We start from the raw sequence: 20739 nt of genomic DNA on the forward strand, positions 1-20739 counted from the left end.
TATGTTGCTCAACACCTGTGTGCCTCTCAGTTTTCACTGTGACTTCACAGATGTGTAAGTTACCCATGCCTTGAGCAATAACACACCCCCACACCATCACAGTTGCTGGCTTTCGAAAGCTGGTAGAAATCTGGATGGTCCCTTCTCTCTTTGACCCTGAGGACTCAATAGCCATTAGAAGAAGGAGTTGGCCACAAGTCATGATATTATTTCACACTGCATGCTAGAGTGTTAATTTACAGTACTGTGTTTCAGTCAGGAACACTCTCGTCATACATTTAACCATTTTATTGCAGAATGGATCTACAGTTTTACTTGGCGGAGAAGGCTGTGCTCAAAAGATGCTCCCTGGGTTAGTCAAGCAGCATGTTTTGACCTTCAAGGCAGCGCATGGCTAGAAACTCCCTAACTGAATTGAATACAATAAAATTAGTTCAAAAGCAAATCATCCATAGTAGCATGAATCTGAATATGAGGGTGCAACAGATTTATGTATAAAGGAGGAGGCTGGGGTGGAGGAGGTGAAGCTTTGCCAGCAGCAGCAGCGTGGTGCATCTGCATTACTGCAAGCAGGGGATAGTGAGAAGTCCATATTTAGATACACCGCTGTGTTGAGAGAAGAGCTGTGATTGGCTGTGGGGGCTTGCCCCTGCCACTGCTTTTGTAACATGGTACATGCATCAAATTCAGAATGTGTGTATATGTCTTTGTGCTGTGACTGAATATAGGTGGAAATAGATTCACAACAACTTTAGTACGAGTCAGTGTTCCATTAAAAACTCTACAAATCATTTGATTAAAACTACAAAAGTAGAAAATTCACTGGTCTGTTGGGCTCATACGCACTTGTCTGAACACAACTTCACCTAACTGAGTTTTATTAAAACTGCTGATGCCTGCTGATGTCAACCTCTGATAAAAAGACCTCCTTTCTGAAACAGGAACTCCTCGGCACAAAGAAATAGAGGAAGATTATGAAGGAGAGCACAGGCGCACGTCACCAATAATTGAGCCTTATTCTTGCAGCATTGTTCAGTTTCCTAATCCTTTTTTGTATTATTTAACACTCATAGAGGAACTGGTGATGCAGAGCCTTGTGGCAGTAAGGAAGGCTCGTCAAAGCTGCAAGTGAAATCATTGCAGGTACAGTAATTGGCACCCATGCAAGAATCTGCCAGACACACATCTATAAAGTGGATCCTTCTTCACAAAGAAAGCAAATTGCCCATAAGAGTAGTTTGAGTTTCGGCCATCTTCTCTGTTCACACAGAGGCAGTGGTGGATGTCTTTTTCTCTCCATAATCATTTCCCAGTTGGGCTCCCCTGGGAGACTAGTGCTGTTTGTTAAGTGGGCCCACGTCTCTGCTCCCCTAAGCTCCCTGCTGCTTCATAATGAGCCTCTACAGTTGGATGGCCGCTGAGCCAGTAGAGGGCTAGAGGTCGAGCTGCTCGCCCGCTCTAATTGGCTGAATAAGAGTCTCACTCTTTAGCAGCAGAGAAACCAGGCTGCTAACAGAAGTTACTGAAGGCTTGTTTTTACAGCCCGGTTCCAACAACTCAGTCATACAGTGGTTCACAGGTAAAGCCATTAGATGAATACATCAAAACAAATTCAAGGATACAAAGGAAACTTTGAAAAATAAAAGACAACTGCTGCTTCAGTCTGAATAACAGCTAATGATCTAAAGGTCAAAACAGAAAAGTCAGGCCAGGTATGTCTTTCTTTGTTTAGAACATAGCTAACTTCCTCCAGACTTCAGGTAGCAGAAATGAGACGCATCATGGTTGCCATTAACTGGCAAATAATACCAACATTACAGATGGGCTGCTGTCATTTTTACTCAAGAAACTATATTGGTTCTTAAGCAAAGCTTCTCATTTACACAATAAAAGCGAATGGAAGAGGATGCTCCAGGTCAGGTCAGGTATCGGCACTTCCCCATGTGGACTCTAGTCCTGTACTACTCTGGCCTCCTGATGGCCATCCTCCAGGTCTGTGCCAGGCCCATGCCCCATCTCTCCAGATATCCTCCCAGCTGCCCCTTCCATGCCACACGCACCCTCGGCACCCAGTATTCGGTGAGCTGGATCAGGCCTGGGAAAGTGTTCCAAGTGCCTGTAAAAATGTAGCTGCCATTCCCATATCAAACAGCTGACCCTTCCCTTCCCTACTCTCCTGAGCAGTCCAGCTTTAGACACATAGTCTTGCCAAAAATACCCAAAGATGTGCCAAATGTTGTCACAAGGAGTCCAGTTGGTGCTTTTGGCACCAACGTCCAGGCCCCACAGGCATAGAGTCAGACTGGAAAGACCAAGAACCAAAAGACTGACTTTCGTCTGCGTGCTCAGAGACCAGGAACACCATACTGTCTTGCTCAGAGTCTTGCGTGAGTCAAAGTCTGCAGTTGAGCTCAGGATGCTACAGTACCTGGTAATGCAGTAATAACACACAAGAAGATCTGTTCCCAACCTGGGGTTTGGTAACCTGGCATGCCAGATAGATTTGTTTCACACATCCATCTGGAAAACCACTCATACACAGCGTTTGGGAAAGGGCAGAGCCTTTGAAAAAAACTCGGAGTGTGATTGGATGAACGTTCTGTCTGTCACATCTTTATGGGCCAATCAGAACAACAAAACACGTGACGTAAACGCCAGCGAGCTGCGCCCCTACCGAAGGAGTAAACTCCATTTTGTCTTTTTGAAAAGAAAACAACTCAGGGCTGTTATTTGTCCTTCTTTTAACAAAGAAATGTCGTCAAGTTCTGATAAAACTGGCGCTTTAGCAGCATCCAGGCTAATATCTTCCAACATAATTGCACTGGCCTCTTGTTGCTGATTGCTTACATCATGACTCAGCTGGGCCTGAAAGTACTGCCCCTTGACGCTGATTGGTCCTGTCACTTTCTAACCAGGCCCAAACGGTTCAGAGGGAGCTTTGCAAGATGGATTCACCAGTGAGAAACGCGAAAACAGGCATATCCATCTGCTTTGCAAGGTTAGGGGTTTGGGGCTCTTCTGGGGCAAAGGTTGCTCTGAGATTGTCAAAATCAGATTATTACATATTGACTAAAATCATTATAACACAACCATTAAATAGTTAATAAAAAGGTCTTTCTTTAAGAAAACCATGTGGGGGCCTAGTTTCTAAGGGTTTTATCCTTAAACAATAAAAACACACGTTTTTTTTCACAGCAGTGTGTCACTTTTTTCTGCTTGGGTCTAGGGGAGCGTAGCTCTTAACACATACAAGAAGGAGGGTTTCTAAGGAAAAAGGGTGGGGCCACTGCATGTAAAGAGTAATGTTAAAAGCCAGTTTTGCAGTTCAGGTAATCAGTTATAAGGGACTTCCTCATTAAAAGTAATCTGTTATTGACCAATTATCTCTATTTCCTTTAACCTTTTGTCACCATAAAGTAACAAAAAGAAATCACCAAACATATGCATTGTTTCTGTTTCTCTCCTACCTGTTTGCATGTTTGTATATAGCTGTGTGCCATCAGGAGATAAACACAGCTGTATCAGTGTTCACACGTAGCTAGCTTAATGAGCTAGACAGAATGGCTTTATGCCTTTAAGTTATTCCCATTGGTTGAAATTTTGGACAAAGGGACAGGAAGAACATCTTAGTAAAATAAAGATGTCATGAGTTGAGCTACAGTCAAATTTTCTCTTCTTGAAGTCACGTACTAATGTGTCTCTCAGGTCTTTTGCACAGCAGATATTTTAATTTGTCAGGGTGCAAACACACAGATTTTACTAACAACCATAAATATGGTTTCAGTCTGTTCAAGCGTCACATGTGAGTCATGAGAGTCCCTGAGTGAGCCAGCATGTACAAGAGCAGGAGCCTGAAACTCAAGCAGAGAAAATGAATTATTTCATCAATAATTAATTATTTACACCTGTCCATTTCCTACTGTGTAAAAGGCTTATTAAAGGTAATGAAACCTCTGTGAGATGTCAATCAACCACTGTCTACACAAGCCTTTGCAGTCTGAAGAAGTTGTCTCATCAGCAACCTGTGTATTTGCAGGTTAGTTTTTGGGTGAGAAAAATATACGGCTAGCTGTAAATGTATGATGAAATAGAATCACGTGAAATTATAGCCTTAACATTTCTGGTGCAATGTACAGCAGGGTCAATGTTGATGACTTGGGAAGAAGCAGAGCAGTTGTTCATTTTTGCCAGATTGGATTATTATAATACAGCAGTGTCATCAGCGTATAAAGATAAACACACATTTAAATTTGAATCTGAGATTAATAAGTAGCATTAGGCATTTCAAACTTTGGTGAGGCTACAGGAAAATTCTCTTCATACCCCCAGAAGACATTGATTAATCAGACTAGAGCCCTGCTGGATGCTTTGCTTCATCCCGCTCCTGCTGAATTTCTGACCATTACCACCCACACCGTCAGCACGTGCTGTCCACTCCTGCCCACACCATCCCACACAGATTCTTAAAATCCATGTGAATTATCCAGAATAACAGACATTGTGTTTAATTAAAAGAACGGCATTGTTAATGGGTTAACTTAAGCACCACCTTGATTGACAAAATTTCCTCCTTGAAAGAAGGAAAAGTCTAGAAAACAACCGCAACACTCACATCCTTCTCATGCATAATGGTGCCACACATGGATGAAAAAAGAGCTGGGAGTCTCAGACAGATTTAACTCTCGGTTATGGCTCAGTGTTAGCAAAGTGAAGTTATATTTACCAACCTTTTACACGCCATTTATTTAAAAGTCATCTAGAGGTAGTATTGTTTCCTGATCACTGGAAAGTTTGTGTGCCATAAACACGGTAACCCACTTCCATTAGGTCTAGCAGGGGGAGTGGGCAAACTGAACTGAAAGGCACAACAATTTAGGATTTTATAGAAAATCTGTACATATGATTTTTGTTATAGCACCAGTTTCAAACCAGTGAACCAAAGAAGTCTTCTGAGGGGTATCAAGGACAATTGGCGCAACGGAGTGGCGTATAAATCAACACAGACAGACAAGACATGATAAACCAATCCAGAAAGAGGATTATCTGTCAGTACTGTCTGGTTTTTGACAATACAAACTTCTGGTCTCTTTCCCTGGATTCAAGTCTGAGAAAAAAGTGATGACAAATACAACCCAAGGCTTTTACTGGAGGATTTTTGTTGTATGAAACGCAACATTTAAACATTAATAAAGCAGATATCACATATTTTCTTAGTGAATATAAAGAATTGTTGAGTTATGACTTAAAGGGGAAAATTAACCCTCTGGGTTTGTTGTTCTCAGCTTAGTCAGCACAGCCCTTCTTTCAGCTTATTTGTTTTTCTCAGATGCTAGAACATCCTTTATATATGTTTATAGTCAGCCCAGCTATCACGTAGGTAGAAGAGAGATGACCCTGAAGTGCAAAAGTGACTGAAATACAAATCATATACCTTTAAAGGACTGTGGAGAGATGATTACAGTAACTCATAAAAAAGTAGCTCACAGTGATAATAGCATGGAAATGTAAGAGCTGCAGACGCCAATGTTTAAACTTTAGATAAACTTTAAACTGCACAGATGGCCCCTAATTATTTTCTAAATTTTTAATGCATCATCGCATTAACATATTTATTAGCGTTTAGCATTTATGAGACAGACTGTAATATCAGCTAAGCATTTCAGCATTTCTTATTCTTTGACATGGACAAAAATCAACATGGAACTTTGAAAGTGACAGCTGAGGCTTATAAACTATCCCATGAATCCTTCAGCAGGCTAATTTACAACTCTGCAGGGCTGACTTCAGTCAAGGTAGAAAAACAAATGTCAGCCATGCATGGAGGAGAGAAACCCACAGGGAGAAGGCTATCTGTCGAAACACTCAGCCACCATCTGCTGTAAGCAAGCTTTCATATTCCTATTTATGTGCCGTAAACTGTCAACCGTCATTTCATGTGAAACGCAGATGTTTTTCTGTCTCTTTTTGCCACTTGGAAAGCTGCACCAACACTCAGAGACATGAAATACTGTGCTGATTAAATGGCTACATTGTCATAAGAGGTAGTCAATATATGAGCACTGATCCAAGGAATGTACAATTCACAAGGCGTCATCAAGAAAGCAGCCAGAGCTGGTGAGACACAGAGGATATGTCCTTGTACTTGGGATTAAATAAAGTATTCCCTATTGCATTCTTTACTGTTATTATGGTCTATGGACTGTGATATCCCCATACATTATTGATTTTTCATGTAAACAAACTGTGTTAGGAATCAGGACTACAACTTATATATATTTTCAGCACTGCTTAATCCACCCATCTCGCTATAATTGAAAAATATTGACATTTATGTCTTTAAATTACTTGTTTTTCTTGACAAAAATGCAGATGTTATATTTTCCAGCTTAAAATTGACAACTATTCCATCCATCTATCTATTATCTATACCGCTTATCCTGTTTGGGGTCACTGGGGGCTGGAGCCAATCCAGCTGTCATTGGGTGAGAAGCAGGATACACCCTAGAGCAGTGGCCAGTCAATCATAGAGGCATAAAGACAAGCAATCAGGCACACTCAAACCTACAGACCATGTGAAGTCGTCAATTAATCTAACAAGCATGTTTTAAGACTGTGGGAGAAAATCAGAGTAATATAAAAAAATATTTTGAAAAAGAAACCGTTTCAGAACTGTGCTTTATTCATGACACCTACCCTTACTGTCCACTCGCCTGGATGGGTATGTTCTCCTCACTCTGTTCAAGAGTACACATCACAATGAATTGCTTATAAAGGTGTCGACCAATTGGAACATGCAGCCTCATCAAACCCTTACCTCCCACCCTAACTCAGTTTGTGTACAGTTTGAGGATATGCTAGCACAACAGCATGCCTGACCAAACAAAATTTTCTGGATGTTAGTACAAAGGAGGACAATACAGAAGGAGAAAGAACCAACACTGGAGCAGGTGACTCACCAATCAAGATTTAGGAGAGGCGAGCAGCATCAACCAAGCAAATCCCCAAGCCTGGCTTCAAAACCACCATTGAGTAAAGTAACAAGTCTTAAAGGTCACATATTTTACCCATTAAAGACAAGTTTATATTGGTCTCAGAGATCCCCAAAACACACCCTTGAAGTTTGTTGCTGAAAAAACACTCCAGTATTGGATTTTGCATAGGGCTGGGCGATATGGACCAAAATGTATATCTCGATATATTTGAGCTATATCTCAATATTCGATACATATCTCAATATATTTGTCCGCAAAGAAGGAATAAAAACAGATTCAATTTTGAGTCAAAACCACATGAACTGAATACTGTCTTTTATTGAACCAGTTGCATAGGTTAACATTTACATTAATTACATGAAAAGAAACTACCTGTATATAAATTAATAAAGAATTAAATAAATTAAATCAAGAAATAAAGTAAATTATTAAAGTAATAAGTAAAGTATTAAGTAGTTATATAAAGTAAATTTCTTCTCTGCAAAACAAAATACATATAGGCCTAGCTGTGCAAATAAGCAAAATGTAAAAAGAGATAATACAAAACACAAATAACATTGACTACATCTAACAAAGTAGCTTTTCTCTGAGATTGGTAGTTCTTTCTATTAGAAGTGCTTCCTCTTGTGAACAGCCCCTGAGTCCTGAACATTTAAATATTTTGTTTTAATAAACAACGTAAACTGACATGGGCAATGTAAAAAATAAGCCTCTCTGTGTTAAACTCACAAAACAGAAAATATGTTCCTGTGGCATTGTGAGCAGCCAGCGAGACGGTAAGCTGTCCAGCATGTCGTTCTCTACACGATACGAATAAATCAGCACAGACTACGACGTGTTGCTATGGCTACACAGACGCCAAACAAGGTAACAACATGTATTTGAGTGTATTAAATCACATATAAATCCGTTTATCATTACGCTTTATGCCTCTTCCTGCCTTTGGTTCACAAGTTGGTCCGCTTTGCTTTCACACCTCAAACAAACCGCACCATGGTCCATTTGGAAGTGGACTGAGACCCCCCCATTTTCAAGTGGACCAGAGTCCGCTTGTTTGGTCCACACCAGAGTTCGTTTGCGCTTTCACACCACTCCAAACAAACCTGACTATCCGGGAAAATGGACCAGAGTTTGTTTAAAGCAGACCAAACTGCTCTGGTGTGAATGCACCCCACCACACTCTTTGTCCTGCACCCTGTGCCGCTGCTGCAAATGATGATGGAGATTTGTCATGCTCGAGACTTTAGTTGCGACTTGTTTTTGGCACTCTCTACAAAAAACATTAATTTGCTGATCGTCTTAAAACCAAACCAAACCATCTCCAAATGATAGAGCCACTATTTTCTTCTTACCGACTAACTTTTCAACTACATTCGTTTTGTTTGCGGTCTCCATGTTGTCTCCCTGTTGTTGTAGTGAGAGGGGGAGGGGGTGGGTCATTGAGTTTTGTGAAGTTCCAGAGGGGGAGGGAGGCGGGGAAGAACAAAGAGCAACGCAGAGTCAAGAGAAGAAAGCGAAATGGCGACCCGCGTTTAAGTATTTTAACGTAAAACTAATTATATCGATATAATTATATTGTCCCATGACATATCTCGTATAGAAATACATCAAATATAAATCAAAATCTCAAGATATCGCCCAGCCCAAATTTTGCATGTCTACAAACCCCTCTGTTTCATCCCTGCTCAGAACGAGCTGTTTCTGTGTCTGTGGCTTTAAATGTTAATGAGCTGTCTGACTCCGCCCCTCTCAGAAAATGGATGTGGCTTAATGGACGTGACTCTCCTGATCCTCCTCTCAGCTGCCAGCTGAAAGGAGGATCAGGAGAGGATGGTGTAACTTTCTTCCAAGCGGGGAGGGCCAACCAAACCTGGGGGCAGGGCTAACTACCCACCTGAAATCATGAGGGGAAAATCTGAGAATGGCTTGTTTCAGCACACATTTTCTGAAAGGTGGAGAAAGGGGGGGGAGGGGGGGGGGGGGGGTGGATTTTCCTGACTCTTCGGGGGATTGTGGACAGGCCAGGGGCACATATTGCCTGAAAAAGTGTATTGTGCATAATATGTGACCTTTAAGCTTGCTAGGTGGAACTGCAATGGAGGAGCATGATAACCTCTCGCTTATAGAGAAGTACAATTGATTACAGTGGGCCTGCTTACCCTCTTGCATCAGCTTCAGGCATTAAAGGTATCCATCCAACCATCACAAGACATCCCTCTTCCCAGCACTTTTTTCCAGTTCCTCCTGATTCCAAAATGTTCCCAGGCTTGATGGGATACAATCAAAGCAAATCTTGCTGGGATTCCAGCAAGTTCTGGGTCTGATTAGGTCTCCTCCCAGTTGGACGTGCCTGGAAGACCTCCACAGGAATGCGACCAGAAGGCATCCTGATGAAATGCCTGACTGAACTGACTCCTTTCAACGTGAAAAAATTATAGAGGGAGCTGGAATGCATTGTAAGTAATGAAACAAAAATACTCAATTTTCTATCAGACAGTATTGTTTGCTTTTGTCAAGCATGGAGACACATTATAAACTAAATAAAACTCTTCACAGTTGCTTTAAATAAGAATCTGATTTCTTTAGAATTCACTCAATAAATAAATAAAAATGTGATAAATGCTTGAGCTGAGGGAGTCGAGATAAGTGTTCTTCAGAAAGCTGTCTGGAGGGATAAACAACATCTAACAGTAAAAAGAGAAACTGAAGTGTGGAAGTCTAATGTGCAGTCATGTTAAAATCAGCATTTAGCTGCTGAAACAAGCTAATTGACTGTCAGTTTACATCTCTACTTTAAAATATCTCACCAGTCATAATACCCCTCCTGAATCCCTCTTGCGTCTGCCTATTAGATATTTGTGTGCTACAACTTCATCATTAATCTGCTGGTGTTTTTGCAGTAAACAGCAGTAATAACAGCCTGAGAGGCAAAAGTCCTTTTTGATCATTCATGACAGCTTGGTGGGAGAACATTTTACAGCCCAGTAATTTGGAAATCTTTGCTTTGAAACTGATTCTGGGAAAATAAGAGTTTCAGCAGTGAAGACCAACGCCTGCTTTCTGGTTTGTGAAGCAACTCTACCATGCCCCTTGGAGTACAGCTCAGATAGGCTATTTAGTGCTTGAAATAAAGTGGCCTAATCAGCCGTGGCATGCACTTGAAAAAACACAAAACTGCTGAGGAGAGCCATTTCAGTCCCGGAGAAAGACATCAAATCTGAACGGAAAGCTAATACAGAGGCCTGGTAGGTAGCCAAAGGAGCATATTTGTGTTTACAAAATTACAGGGTGCAATCACGTTAGAAATATTTTGATTTTTGTTTGCAAGGGTTGTGATATTCAAACTTTCCCCCGTAGTTATGCTGAAACAACACAAAGCAGTCGCATTGATCAAGCCACACGCTTGAGAGCCAAACCCCTGCGGAGGCCTGTCACTGCCCCACTGTATCCCCCCCTGACTGCAGACTGTCACAGAGAGGGGAGAGAGAGAGTGAAAGACAGGAAGTGAGGAGGGGGGTGAGCTAGCACTTGTCAAATGTTCACTAAGAAGCTGTGACATCAGAGCAGAGCCTACAGGCATGGACCGGCTGACCCCCACAGACCTGTCAGCCTGGGACCAGAATATACAAGACAAGCATCTTCCTCCTCACAGCCTGTGACTGCCCCTTATAAACCAAACTGCTGGAGATAACCTCAGCAGGAAAGATAGCATTACGTTAACAGTTATAACATCAAAAAAGCAGATTTAAGGGCTAATAACAAATAGATGTCAAACACTGTGTACAATACAGTATTGTTTATGTGTTTTGCTGACCCTTCTAATAGTTTAAACAGAGAAAATAATCATTAACAAATAAGCTCCCAAAAATGGATTACATCCAGCATCAGGTATTTTAAGAAGATAATAATTAATGAGTGTAAAACTTTTAATCACCCCTTTCTTACTGTTTCTTTTGTCATGCTATTACATAACTCTGCATTTACACTTCACAGTTATAAATTTGTCAGCTAAAACAATGGCTAGCTGATTTGATAGGATGAGACTGAGGCTGTAGCTTTCAAAAAGGAACGGGTGAGGCAAAGGTTTCAACTAGGGATGTAATGAACAAGATATCCAGGCATTTAAATGTTTAAATTGTTCTGCAAGGCAACACAAACACGGCTGCTTTCAAGACAATTGAAGACTTGGAAGCAAGCATGTAACACAAACACACATAGCTAGTCAGCCAATCACGTGGCAGCTACTCATGGCATTTAGGCATGTAGACGTGGTCAAGACGACTTACTGAAGTTCAAACCAAGTAATCAGAATAGGAAAGAAAGGGATTTTAAGTGACTCTGAATGTGGCATTGTTTGGAAAATATCCAGTGAGTGGCAGTTGTGCAGACAAAAATGCCTTGTTGATGTCTGAGGTTGGAGGAGAATGGGCAGACTGCTTGGAGATGATAGAAAGGCAACAGTAACCAAAATAACCACTTGTTACAATCAAGGTAAGCAGAATACCATCTCTGAACCCACAACACGTGGAAAACTTCAAGCAGATGGGCTACAGCAGCAGAAGACCACTGGGTCACACTCCTGCCAGCTGAGAGCAGAGAGCTGAGGCTACAATTCACACAGGCTCACCAGAATTGGCCCCCTTAGTACCAACTGAGCATCATTTAAATGTCACAGCCTACCTGAGTATTGTTGCTGACCATGTCCATCCCTTCATGACCCTATCTTCTGATGGCTATTTCCAGCAGGATAATGCATCATGTCACAAAGCTCAAAACATCTCAAACTGGTTTCATCAACATGACAATGAGTTCACTGGCCTCTACAGTCACCAGATCTCAATCCAGTGAAGCACCTTTGGGATGTGGTGACACAACGCATGAATGTGCAGCCAACAAATCTGCAGCAACTGCATGATGCTATAATGTCAATATGGACCAAAATCTCTGAGGAATGTTTCTAACATCTTGTTGAAACTATGCCATGAAGAACTAAGGCAGTTTTAATTTCTGGGCAAAGGGGCATCCAACCCAGTACTAGCAAGGTGTACCTAATAAAGTGGCCTGTTAGTAAGTGTACGTATATATATATACATAGAGCAATATATAGCAATGGAGCATCTCAGACATGTTAGAGTTTTAGATTTTTACATTTATTAAATCATGTAATAGCATACTTCTGTAAATATACTGTATTATAGTACACTTAATGCAGTACAGAGTACTTAAAAGGTAAGCCAGTTAGTAATGTCCTAAATCACAAACTGCAAGAAAAGACAGTTTGACTTCCTCTGTTTTGCCTCTTCTTAACAGGAAAATATAAACAGTCTTCAGGCAAATAATTTTTGAAATTTGATGGTTATTTTCACCCTATTAGATTCATGTCACTTGTATTTATTGTGTATACTATTCGCTTACAGAAAATTGACTTATTTTTTCCTTACTGCCCTTTTCTTTCCCTTGGAAATCTACTAAAAACATTCAAGCTAGCTAACAGGTGCTAACGTAAGCTAACGGCTTACAGGTGCCACATTAGCTTGTGCACCAACAGTACAATATCCACTACATCACCACTATGGCATTCAGTGAGGGTGTAAAGTGTCCATCGTTCCATACTCAACTCTGATAATTGAACTTTGAAGGTTTACATTATTTGCTAAACAAAAATGGACTTATTTTGCCTAACTGCCTTTTCTTTTCCTTTGAAATCTGCTAGTAACATGTTGGCTAGCTAGAAGATGCTGATGTAAGATAGCAGGTGCTAACATAAGTTAGCAGGTGCTAACGTTAGCTTGTGCACTAGCTTGCTAACAGTACAATATCCACTACATGACCACTATGGCATTCATTGAGGGTGCAAGTGCCCGTCATTCCACACTCAATTATAATAAATGAACTCTGATGGTTATGTTGCGCTCTTATGCACTCACATTTTTGAGATTTATTTTTTGAAAGTTTTTTTTTTACAAATGGTTAAATCACCATAAAGCTTCAAGTATCAGCTAAACAAATAGTTAGCATCCTTAGCAGTTCTGAACTCCATTGTGTTTGCATTAGGAAAACAGCTTTTTTTTCCAAAGATGTATTTTTCAAACCCTCTTGTGTAGTTAGCTAGCAAAAGCAGCCAGTTAGCCAGACATGCTAAAACTGGCAGCTTTAGCTAACTCCACCCATCTTTTGATTTGTTTGGGGGACTGCAAGTGTTCATAACGGCAGACCTATTGGCCTAAGATATGTTTCTAGTTAAAGCAGTGCCTAGCTAGGCTATTAAGCAATGACTGACACAATTTAATCAGAGTCAGATTCAAGAAAAGAGATGATAAACATAGCAGTGGAGTGCTTCTCAGATATCTTCTGGATTTTTAGTGAACTTCAGAGGGGGAAAATCATTATACAGGAGGAGCATTTAAGAAGGAAATTTTCACCTTGAGCATTTCTGTGACATGGTAAATACCTTTCACTTTAGCCAGCTGTTAACCCCTCCATCTGGTCATTTGTCCTCAAGGGAAAATGACATCTTTTTTTTATCAGTTCATGTCAAATCATGCTGAAAATGCTGCCTGCAATGACTAACAGTGCTAAAAAAAAAAAAAAAGGGCTGGCAGGGGAATCCTGTCTTACCTCAGTCTGTCCTCCTCCTTCTTTCTCAGCTTCATGTCGCGTTGGACCACTTTCAGGACGTGCTCCGCCTCCTCGTCAGTCAGGCCTGACAGATCCAGCTTCCTGCCCATCTTTCCTGGCCTCGCCACGCTGAGCTGCTGCTGCTGGTCCAAAAGTGGAGGACAAGGAGTGGCAGAGGGTCTGCTGCTCAGGGGGACGAGGCTGGGACAACCCTGGAGATGTGGAGAAATCATATATATCAGGGAAACCATGAAATCAACAGACTTCCTTGAAGCTGAACAACATAACGGCTTACATTAGAGCTTCGAAAAGAGCACTTGTAGATCGTTATTTATGACTTTCAGCACTTTGTTAACTAAAAAAAAAAAAATAACAGACCTGACAGATCTCATGCAAACCTGTTCCAACAAAAAGGTTGACTGAAAAGGCAAAATCCCTTCAAGTAAATAATGCTGCAACACTTCTTCTCATGAACTGTGAACAAAATAAATCACCTGCATGCAGCCATGGACTCTGGATCTCTAAGCTACAGAAAATTGGATGAAGGTTTGCTTCAACCAAAGTGTAGAGGCCGGAAAAGTCTTAAGGTTTCTTTTTACAGTTTCAGGTCATTATTGCTATGATCCTTGACATGCAACTGGAAGGAAGAAATAAAACTCGGAATGCTAAAACCTATAAAATAAAGCCAAAAAAGATGAAATATTGTTATATTCCAGCTGAAACTGTAGAGACGTTTCCTAATAACGGAGCACAGCTATAATCATGTTTGAAACCTAATCTAAAAGGCTGGATTTACTGAGGCTTTTGGGCCTGACGTTCAAGCAAAAATGTAAAAGAGGGGTGCAGTTTGCACATCTCTTAGGAATAATGGTTTGACGGAGGATTTACAAATTAAAGAAAGAATGATAATTTATAATACAGGGTTCATTAAGGTTCAACTTTTGGCAATAGTCTTCTGCTGGGAAAACTCTCCCATTCTGAAATGATTATAACAGAACCACAAACACAAGGAGCAACGGCATGCAAAATTAAGTAATTAGGATTATGAATGACCACAATATCTGATTAACATACTGCAAACAAATAGCAAAGTATTGTGTTTAGAGTTTGCCTTACTTGAACCTAACTGATAATGAACAAAATCCCTGTAACTGAACATTCACTGGTTTTGTAAAGACCACACAGTTCACAGTGCTGTCTAAAGTCATGATATACACTCACAGGCCACATTATTAGGTACACCCTTAATTGCTTTTTAACACACATAGCTAATCAGCTGATCACATGGCAGCAACTCAGAGCATTTAAGCATTTAGTCATGGTCAAGACGACTTACTGAAGTTCAAATGGAGCAGAACGGAGAAGAAAGGGGCTTTAAGTGACTTTGAACGTGGCACGGTTGGGAAAATATCCAGTGAGCGGCAGTTGCCTTGTTGCTGTCTAAGGTCAGACGAGAATGGGCAGACAGGTTCGAGATGATAGAAATGCAACAGTGACTCAACCACTCATTACAACCATCAGCAGAACACCATCTCTGAACACACAACATGTGGAACCTTGATGCAGATGGGCTACAGCAGCAGAAGACCCTGGAGGGTGTCACTCCTGCCAGCTAAAAACAGGAGACTGAGACTACAATTCACTCGACCTCACTAAATTGGACAATAGAAAATTGGAAAACAATGCCTGGATTTATGAGCCTAGATTACAGCTGCAACATTCAGATGGTGGGGTCAGAATTTTGCATAAAACATTTGAAAGAATGGATCCACCCTGCCTTGCATCAACCGTTGACTGTAAAAAGAATTGGATAAAGCCTATGTGATGTCAGCCGTCTGCTTACAATAGGCAGACTCAAACAGTTTTTGAAGCCAATCTGCGGCGACAAAAGGCTTGATTTCAATCGTAGACCTTAAATGAGCCTTTAGTTGTTATGTAAACCTAATTTAAGATCCCTACATTGCATTTAATTCCTATCCAGTTTAAAACATTTCATCAGCTTGTGCATTTACATGTCTAAATGGAGCAAGTACCTTCTGGGGAAAATCACTGTACAGAACTTTAAATCAAGTTTAGTTTGAAGTTAAATTAGTTTTTGCTTGACAGAATATGTGAGGTGAGAAAAACAGAAGGTAAAAGATAGAAAAAGGATGATGGAGTGGTGAGAACATGACCAGCACTGGGAAGACAAAAAGAGAACAGGAGAGACAGACAGAGAGATGGAAAATAAGGAGGTTTGTCCATAACAGTTTCCAAGAGATGAGAGATTGAAGGCCAGACAACTGTGTCCAACAGCTTCATCCACTGTGCATCTCTGCTCCTATTCAGTCATCCAAATCAATTCAATGCCAGGATCAATAAAACTTGCTGCTGATCTCTGCATAGTTCTCAAAATGCAGAACAAAACCGAGGAAATGATCTCAAGTTTATGCAACAATGCTATGCATGCTATTTGTTACTGTAATACCCAGCTCAATTTATTCTGACATGATCAATCACCACTGAATGTCCTGAAGCTATGAAATACAAACCTAAGTTCATTTTTGTCTGCTTGTCAGTTTGAGTATACAGCCTAATGGAAAGCAGAAAAATATTGTACATCATTCCATTGTGTCCTCACAGATCTCCATCAGATGCTTTTTATGAGTCATCTGTATAAGTAGGAATATCTATCAAACGCATACATATAGTGTGAGAAAGAGCTTTTGCCACATTCTCAGCTGCAGATGAAAATCAGTCAAATCTCTAAATATCAGGTCTCGTCTATCACACATAGATACAGACTATCTCAATGCTATTCAGAAAAAACCCTCATTCAGAAGCTGTGAAATGAGCCCCTGCCCTCGCCTCTGAAAGGATTATCCAGTCTGACAGAACAGCACACACCAACCCCAACACTAACATATCACAAACAGAGGTGATATTTCCTCAGCCAGAGTTATCAACCCTTCAAAGTGCCATGAAAAAACGTTTCAGTCTTTTCCTTTCTCTTATGTTGAGCTGGTTTCACTGTTATTGGAAACCAAAGTAGTCGCTGATATTTTAGGCTACACCAGCTGCAACGCCCACATTATATTTATGGGAATTATCAGGTTCTGATTTATCTTTCATCCACCAGTCTGTGCCAGTATTTCTTTTTGCCAGTATTAGGCAGTATTAACCAGTAATCACCTGTATGTCCCATTGGAATAAATCTGAGGATCCAAATAATAACAAAAGCAGCACATTTTAAGTTTTTGGCATATAATGTAAGCAAGAAAGTTTTGGAATAAGGAAAATGTAATATTCTAGCTATGCTATATCCTAAAACTAAAGCAGAAAAACTGATGTACTCAGTCATGACCATCATTTAACTGTCAGGTGAGTTGATGCTCTGTGGTCTGTTGCACTAGCTTTGCATAAGTTATCTTACATTATGGTGTAAAGCCCACACTACTTTACATCAATGGTTGCAACTTCAATAGCTCAAACAGCTAGTTGGGCTGATAGAGCTTCAAAATTCAAATAAAGGATGTCAGATGTCTCTTTGGTTTAATGCGTTTTAAGTTTAGTTTTCCCAAGGTCGATTCAAACGTTACAGTTAATAACACAACTTTATTTCTCTAAAACTACATACATAAACTTATTACAACAGGGGGGGAAAATTAGTGTTAGAAAGTCTGTTTATTTCCCTTTAAATAGAGCCACATTTTTAAGGATCATGCATTTGTGGGATGAACAGCAGAGCTGAGTATGTGGGTTTTGCCCATGAATAATTTGCCAAATCTTCTTTGCCAATGCCAAACAGCTTATTCTGCCATTGACTCTTGTTTGGTGGATTGGTTGATTCAAGTGTGAAGAAACAAGACATATTGGCAATTTAACTGGCTATCCATTTATCAAACAGGAGCCTCAGTAGAGACGTGTGGAAGAACCTTACACAGCCACAACAGGCTGGCTCCTCCTCCTCATGCTGGTCACCAGCCTGGTCACACACTGCTGTGGGATGGCATCCCATTCTTCAACCAGCATTCGTCTTAAGTCAGCCAGTGTGGTTGTGTTGGTCACTCTGGCACGCCAAGCTAGTCCCACAAGTGTTCAACAGGGTTGAGGTCAGGACTGCTGGCAGGCCATTTCATCCTCTCCAATCCCAAATTCCTGAGGTAGAACCCCACTCTGTGGGGGCAAGCGTTGTCATCTTGGAGGATAGAGGTTAATCCCTGTCTCTGGAGATATGAGATTGCCACTGGTTGCAGAATCTCATCTCGATATCTCTTTACATTGAGATAGAGCTAGTGGAAGGCTGCGCTCTCTGAGTGCTTTTCTAGTTTCATATATTTTTTTCTAAGTTAAACTTAGCATTGTTATTTCATACAACTTAGACTTCATTTATGTGAAGTAATGATTTTTAGTAAAGACTACTAATGTACACTTAATATGCCTACTGCATAAAATTAAGGTTCTATGTTAATACAACTTGACCTCTTTAGTATCAGCCTGTGTAAAAACTAATGTGGTATAAGGCAATCGGTTTACTCGTGCTTATTAGTAATGTCAACTAATTTGGGTTTAGAGTGTAGCATTGACCACTTCTTCTCCACATTTTGATCCTACAATCCAACTGCTGTAGGTAGGACCTGAAACTAATATTCCTCCACATGTTCAGGTCCCAGTGCATGTGTTACTGACACCAGTGCAGACAGGCTTGCTGGTGCAGTCATGGCAGGTCTCCCGGCAGCTCTGAGACCTGAGATTGACTGTGTGCAGTCTGTTCCAGATTGTCTGGGCAGAGAGGCATCGGCCATATTGTCTTGCAAACCTTGAGACTGCAAAGCTGTAGAAGACAGACTACGGTTACTATATGCTGACTGGGTGAGGAAATGGTCATCTTGGAGAGACAAAACAAGAATCAGAAGCAGCAGAATAAGCTGTTTTACAGTAGCAGAGAAGATCTGGCAGCCCACATACTCAGCTCTGCTGCTCATCCTGCAAATTCACGTTCCTTACAAATGTGGCTCTATTAAAAAAGGAAACAAACAGGCCGATTTATTGCCAAGAAGCATTGTTACAATAAAAAAAGATCTACACAAATAATTGAAAATCACATTTTCTTACTGAAATGAACAATAATAACATATTTTTTAATATTTTAGTATAGTCATTTATAGATGTGCCTATTTAACGTTTAGATTTCTGCATAAAAAATCCCAAAAGGAGGTGAATTCTCAGTGTCAAGTCCTGCAAAGAGCCCACATTCTAAATATCCATCTATACAGGAACTAAAATTAGCTTCTGCTCAGTAACATATTACGCCACCAGTTACGACTGGCTGCTCTAACATACAGTATTTGTCTTCTGCTCATGTTAGGCTCCTGATGTATAGAGGAGATTAATGGACCATTAACGTATGGCCATCATTGTATAGCCACGAGGGAGGGCAATTATTCAGGCCTTCTTTTTATAGTGAGTGGTGTCAAGGACGACCATGGAGCATCATTTACGACTGTGAGAGTGTCTGCCTCTCAAGCTCCAGTGACGCACACACTGCACACAGCCAATACATTTTCACTTGTGATGATCCAACTAGATGTATGGAAACAAAGACAAATGCACACTAGGCTTCAAATCTATCCTTCTCTTTGCCACCTTACTGCAGAATTATCTGCAATAGGCTGCCAACAAAAGCAAGCATCCAGGCGAGAAAACACCCCCAACCCCAATAAAGTTAGAGACTGAGGTCCAGTGCTTCTCTCATTCATTCAGTTGTCTGTGTCAAGATTAAGGTCATAGGCTAAGGTGAACACTGATCTCAAGTCTATCATGTTAACCAGCAGCTCTTAAGACTGTAAGAGAAAAACTTTTCAGACTTAAAGGCCCCATATTATGCAACAATCACTTTTCAGGCTTTCCAAAAAAAACATGTGCCCCTGGCCCATTCCCAATCCCCCCAATTTTTCACAAATAAATTACAAAAAAAATCTTTAATGTCAAAGAGAAAACAGATTTCTTTAAAAAGTTATGTAAAACTTGTAAGTAAAATACTCTAAGTGACTGCATACATATTCACCCTTTTCAAGTCAGTATTAATGTTTAGTGTTTGTGAGGATGGCCTGATTTAGGCCGATTTACACATGTGCCATATTTCTTCATTTCTTGATGATGGATTTAACTGAATTCTGGAGGATGTTTAGATCCTTGGAAATGTTTTTTTTTGTCTCCATCACCTGACTTGGACTTTTAAATAACTTTTTCTCTGAGTTGCTTGGAGTGTTCTTTTGTCTTATAGTAGCCAGGAATACCGTTTAACCAGTGGCTGGACCTTCCAGACACAGGTGTCTTAACAATACCATCACTTGAGACACATTCACTATACTTAGGTGATCCCCATTTCACTGACTGTGAGACTGCTTGCACCTATTGGCTGGACCTCAGCTGAATTAGGTGAATATTATGCAGTCATTTAATTTACCTTACATATTTTATTCTAAAGCAGAGAGCTGAATCACTAGACTCAGTGTTTGCAGAAATAGAGAAATTTGGTCACCCCTGTCCCATTTTGACAGACACTACAGAGAATGTAACACTGTCAGCTTACACCAGCAACATGTTCAGACTGACACTCTGCTGAGAGAGAGGGAGGAAGGTTTCAGAAGGAAAATAGGTCATACTAATACATCTCTCTTGTGAATGAACAGGAAGGTGTATTTTCCCAGAAGGACTCCCTGCGTGCATCAATCAGCAACATCCTGAATGACAAACATGCTCACGCTGATACTAAGTCATCCCAAATACATCAAATAAAAACAACACGTCCTACACGGAGCTGCTCTCATCTATCCCCTTAGAGAGCAAGCAGAGGATGGGCGAGCTGAGGACGAGGCCCTGCCGGAGCACTAAAAGGGCAGGTGCAGCCAAGCGCTAAATGAACTGCTTGTTTTAGACACTCTCCATTGGATCAGCATTTCGTCACAGCCAGAGGGAAAGGAGATTGAGAACGGCTTCACTGAAATGACTACTTGGACTAAAGGTGACTGGCAAACTGGCTTTTGCAAAGAGCCAGGCATACTGTTCTGTATTAGAGTGTGAGAGGCATTAAAGGTTGGGAAATGTGCCCTGGTGATCGTCCTATTGTGCATGAAATGTGTGGAAA

At 40.7% G+C, this 20739-nt stretch overlaps 1 protein-coding gene across 2 annotated transcripts in view; it reads right to left on the bottom strand.

Annotated features, from left to right (window-relative positions):
• myripb (myosin VIIA and Rab interacting protein b) overlaps window positions 1-13735 on the bottom strand; it is a 197427-nt gene extending 183692 nt beyond the window's left edge. Inside the window, exon 1 of one of the 2 annotated variants that reach the window (XM_041814357.1) lies at window positions 13611-13735. In XM_041814357.1, coding sequence (XP_041670291.1) covers window positions 13611-13720 — 110 coding nt within the window. In that variant the 5' untranslated portion in view covers window positions 13721-13735. The remainder of the gene's footprint in view (window positions 1-13610) is intronic. The other variant, XM_041814356.1, reaches the window with a different exon arrangement.
• Window positions 13736-20739: the final 7004 nt, after the last annotated feature.

The sequence above is a fragment of the Cheilinus undulatus genome, linkage group 19 (genome assembly GCF_018320785.1).
Source record: "Cheilinus undulatus linkage group 19, ASM1832078v1, whole genome shotgun sequence".
NCBI classification, from domain to species: Eukaryota; Metazoa; Chordata; class Actinopteri; order Labriformes; family Labridae; genus Cheilinus; species Cheilinus undulatus.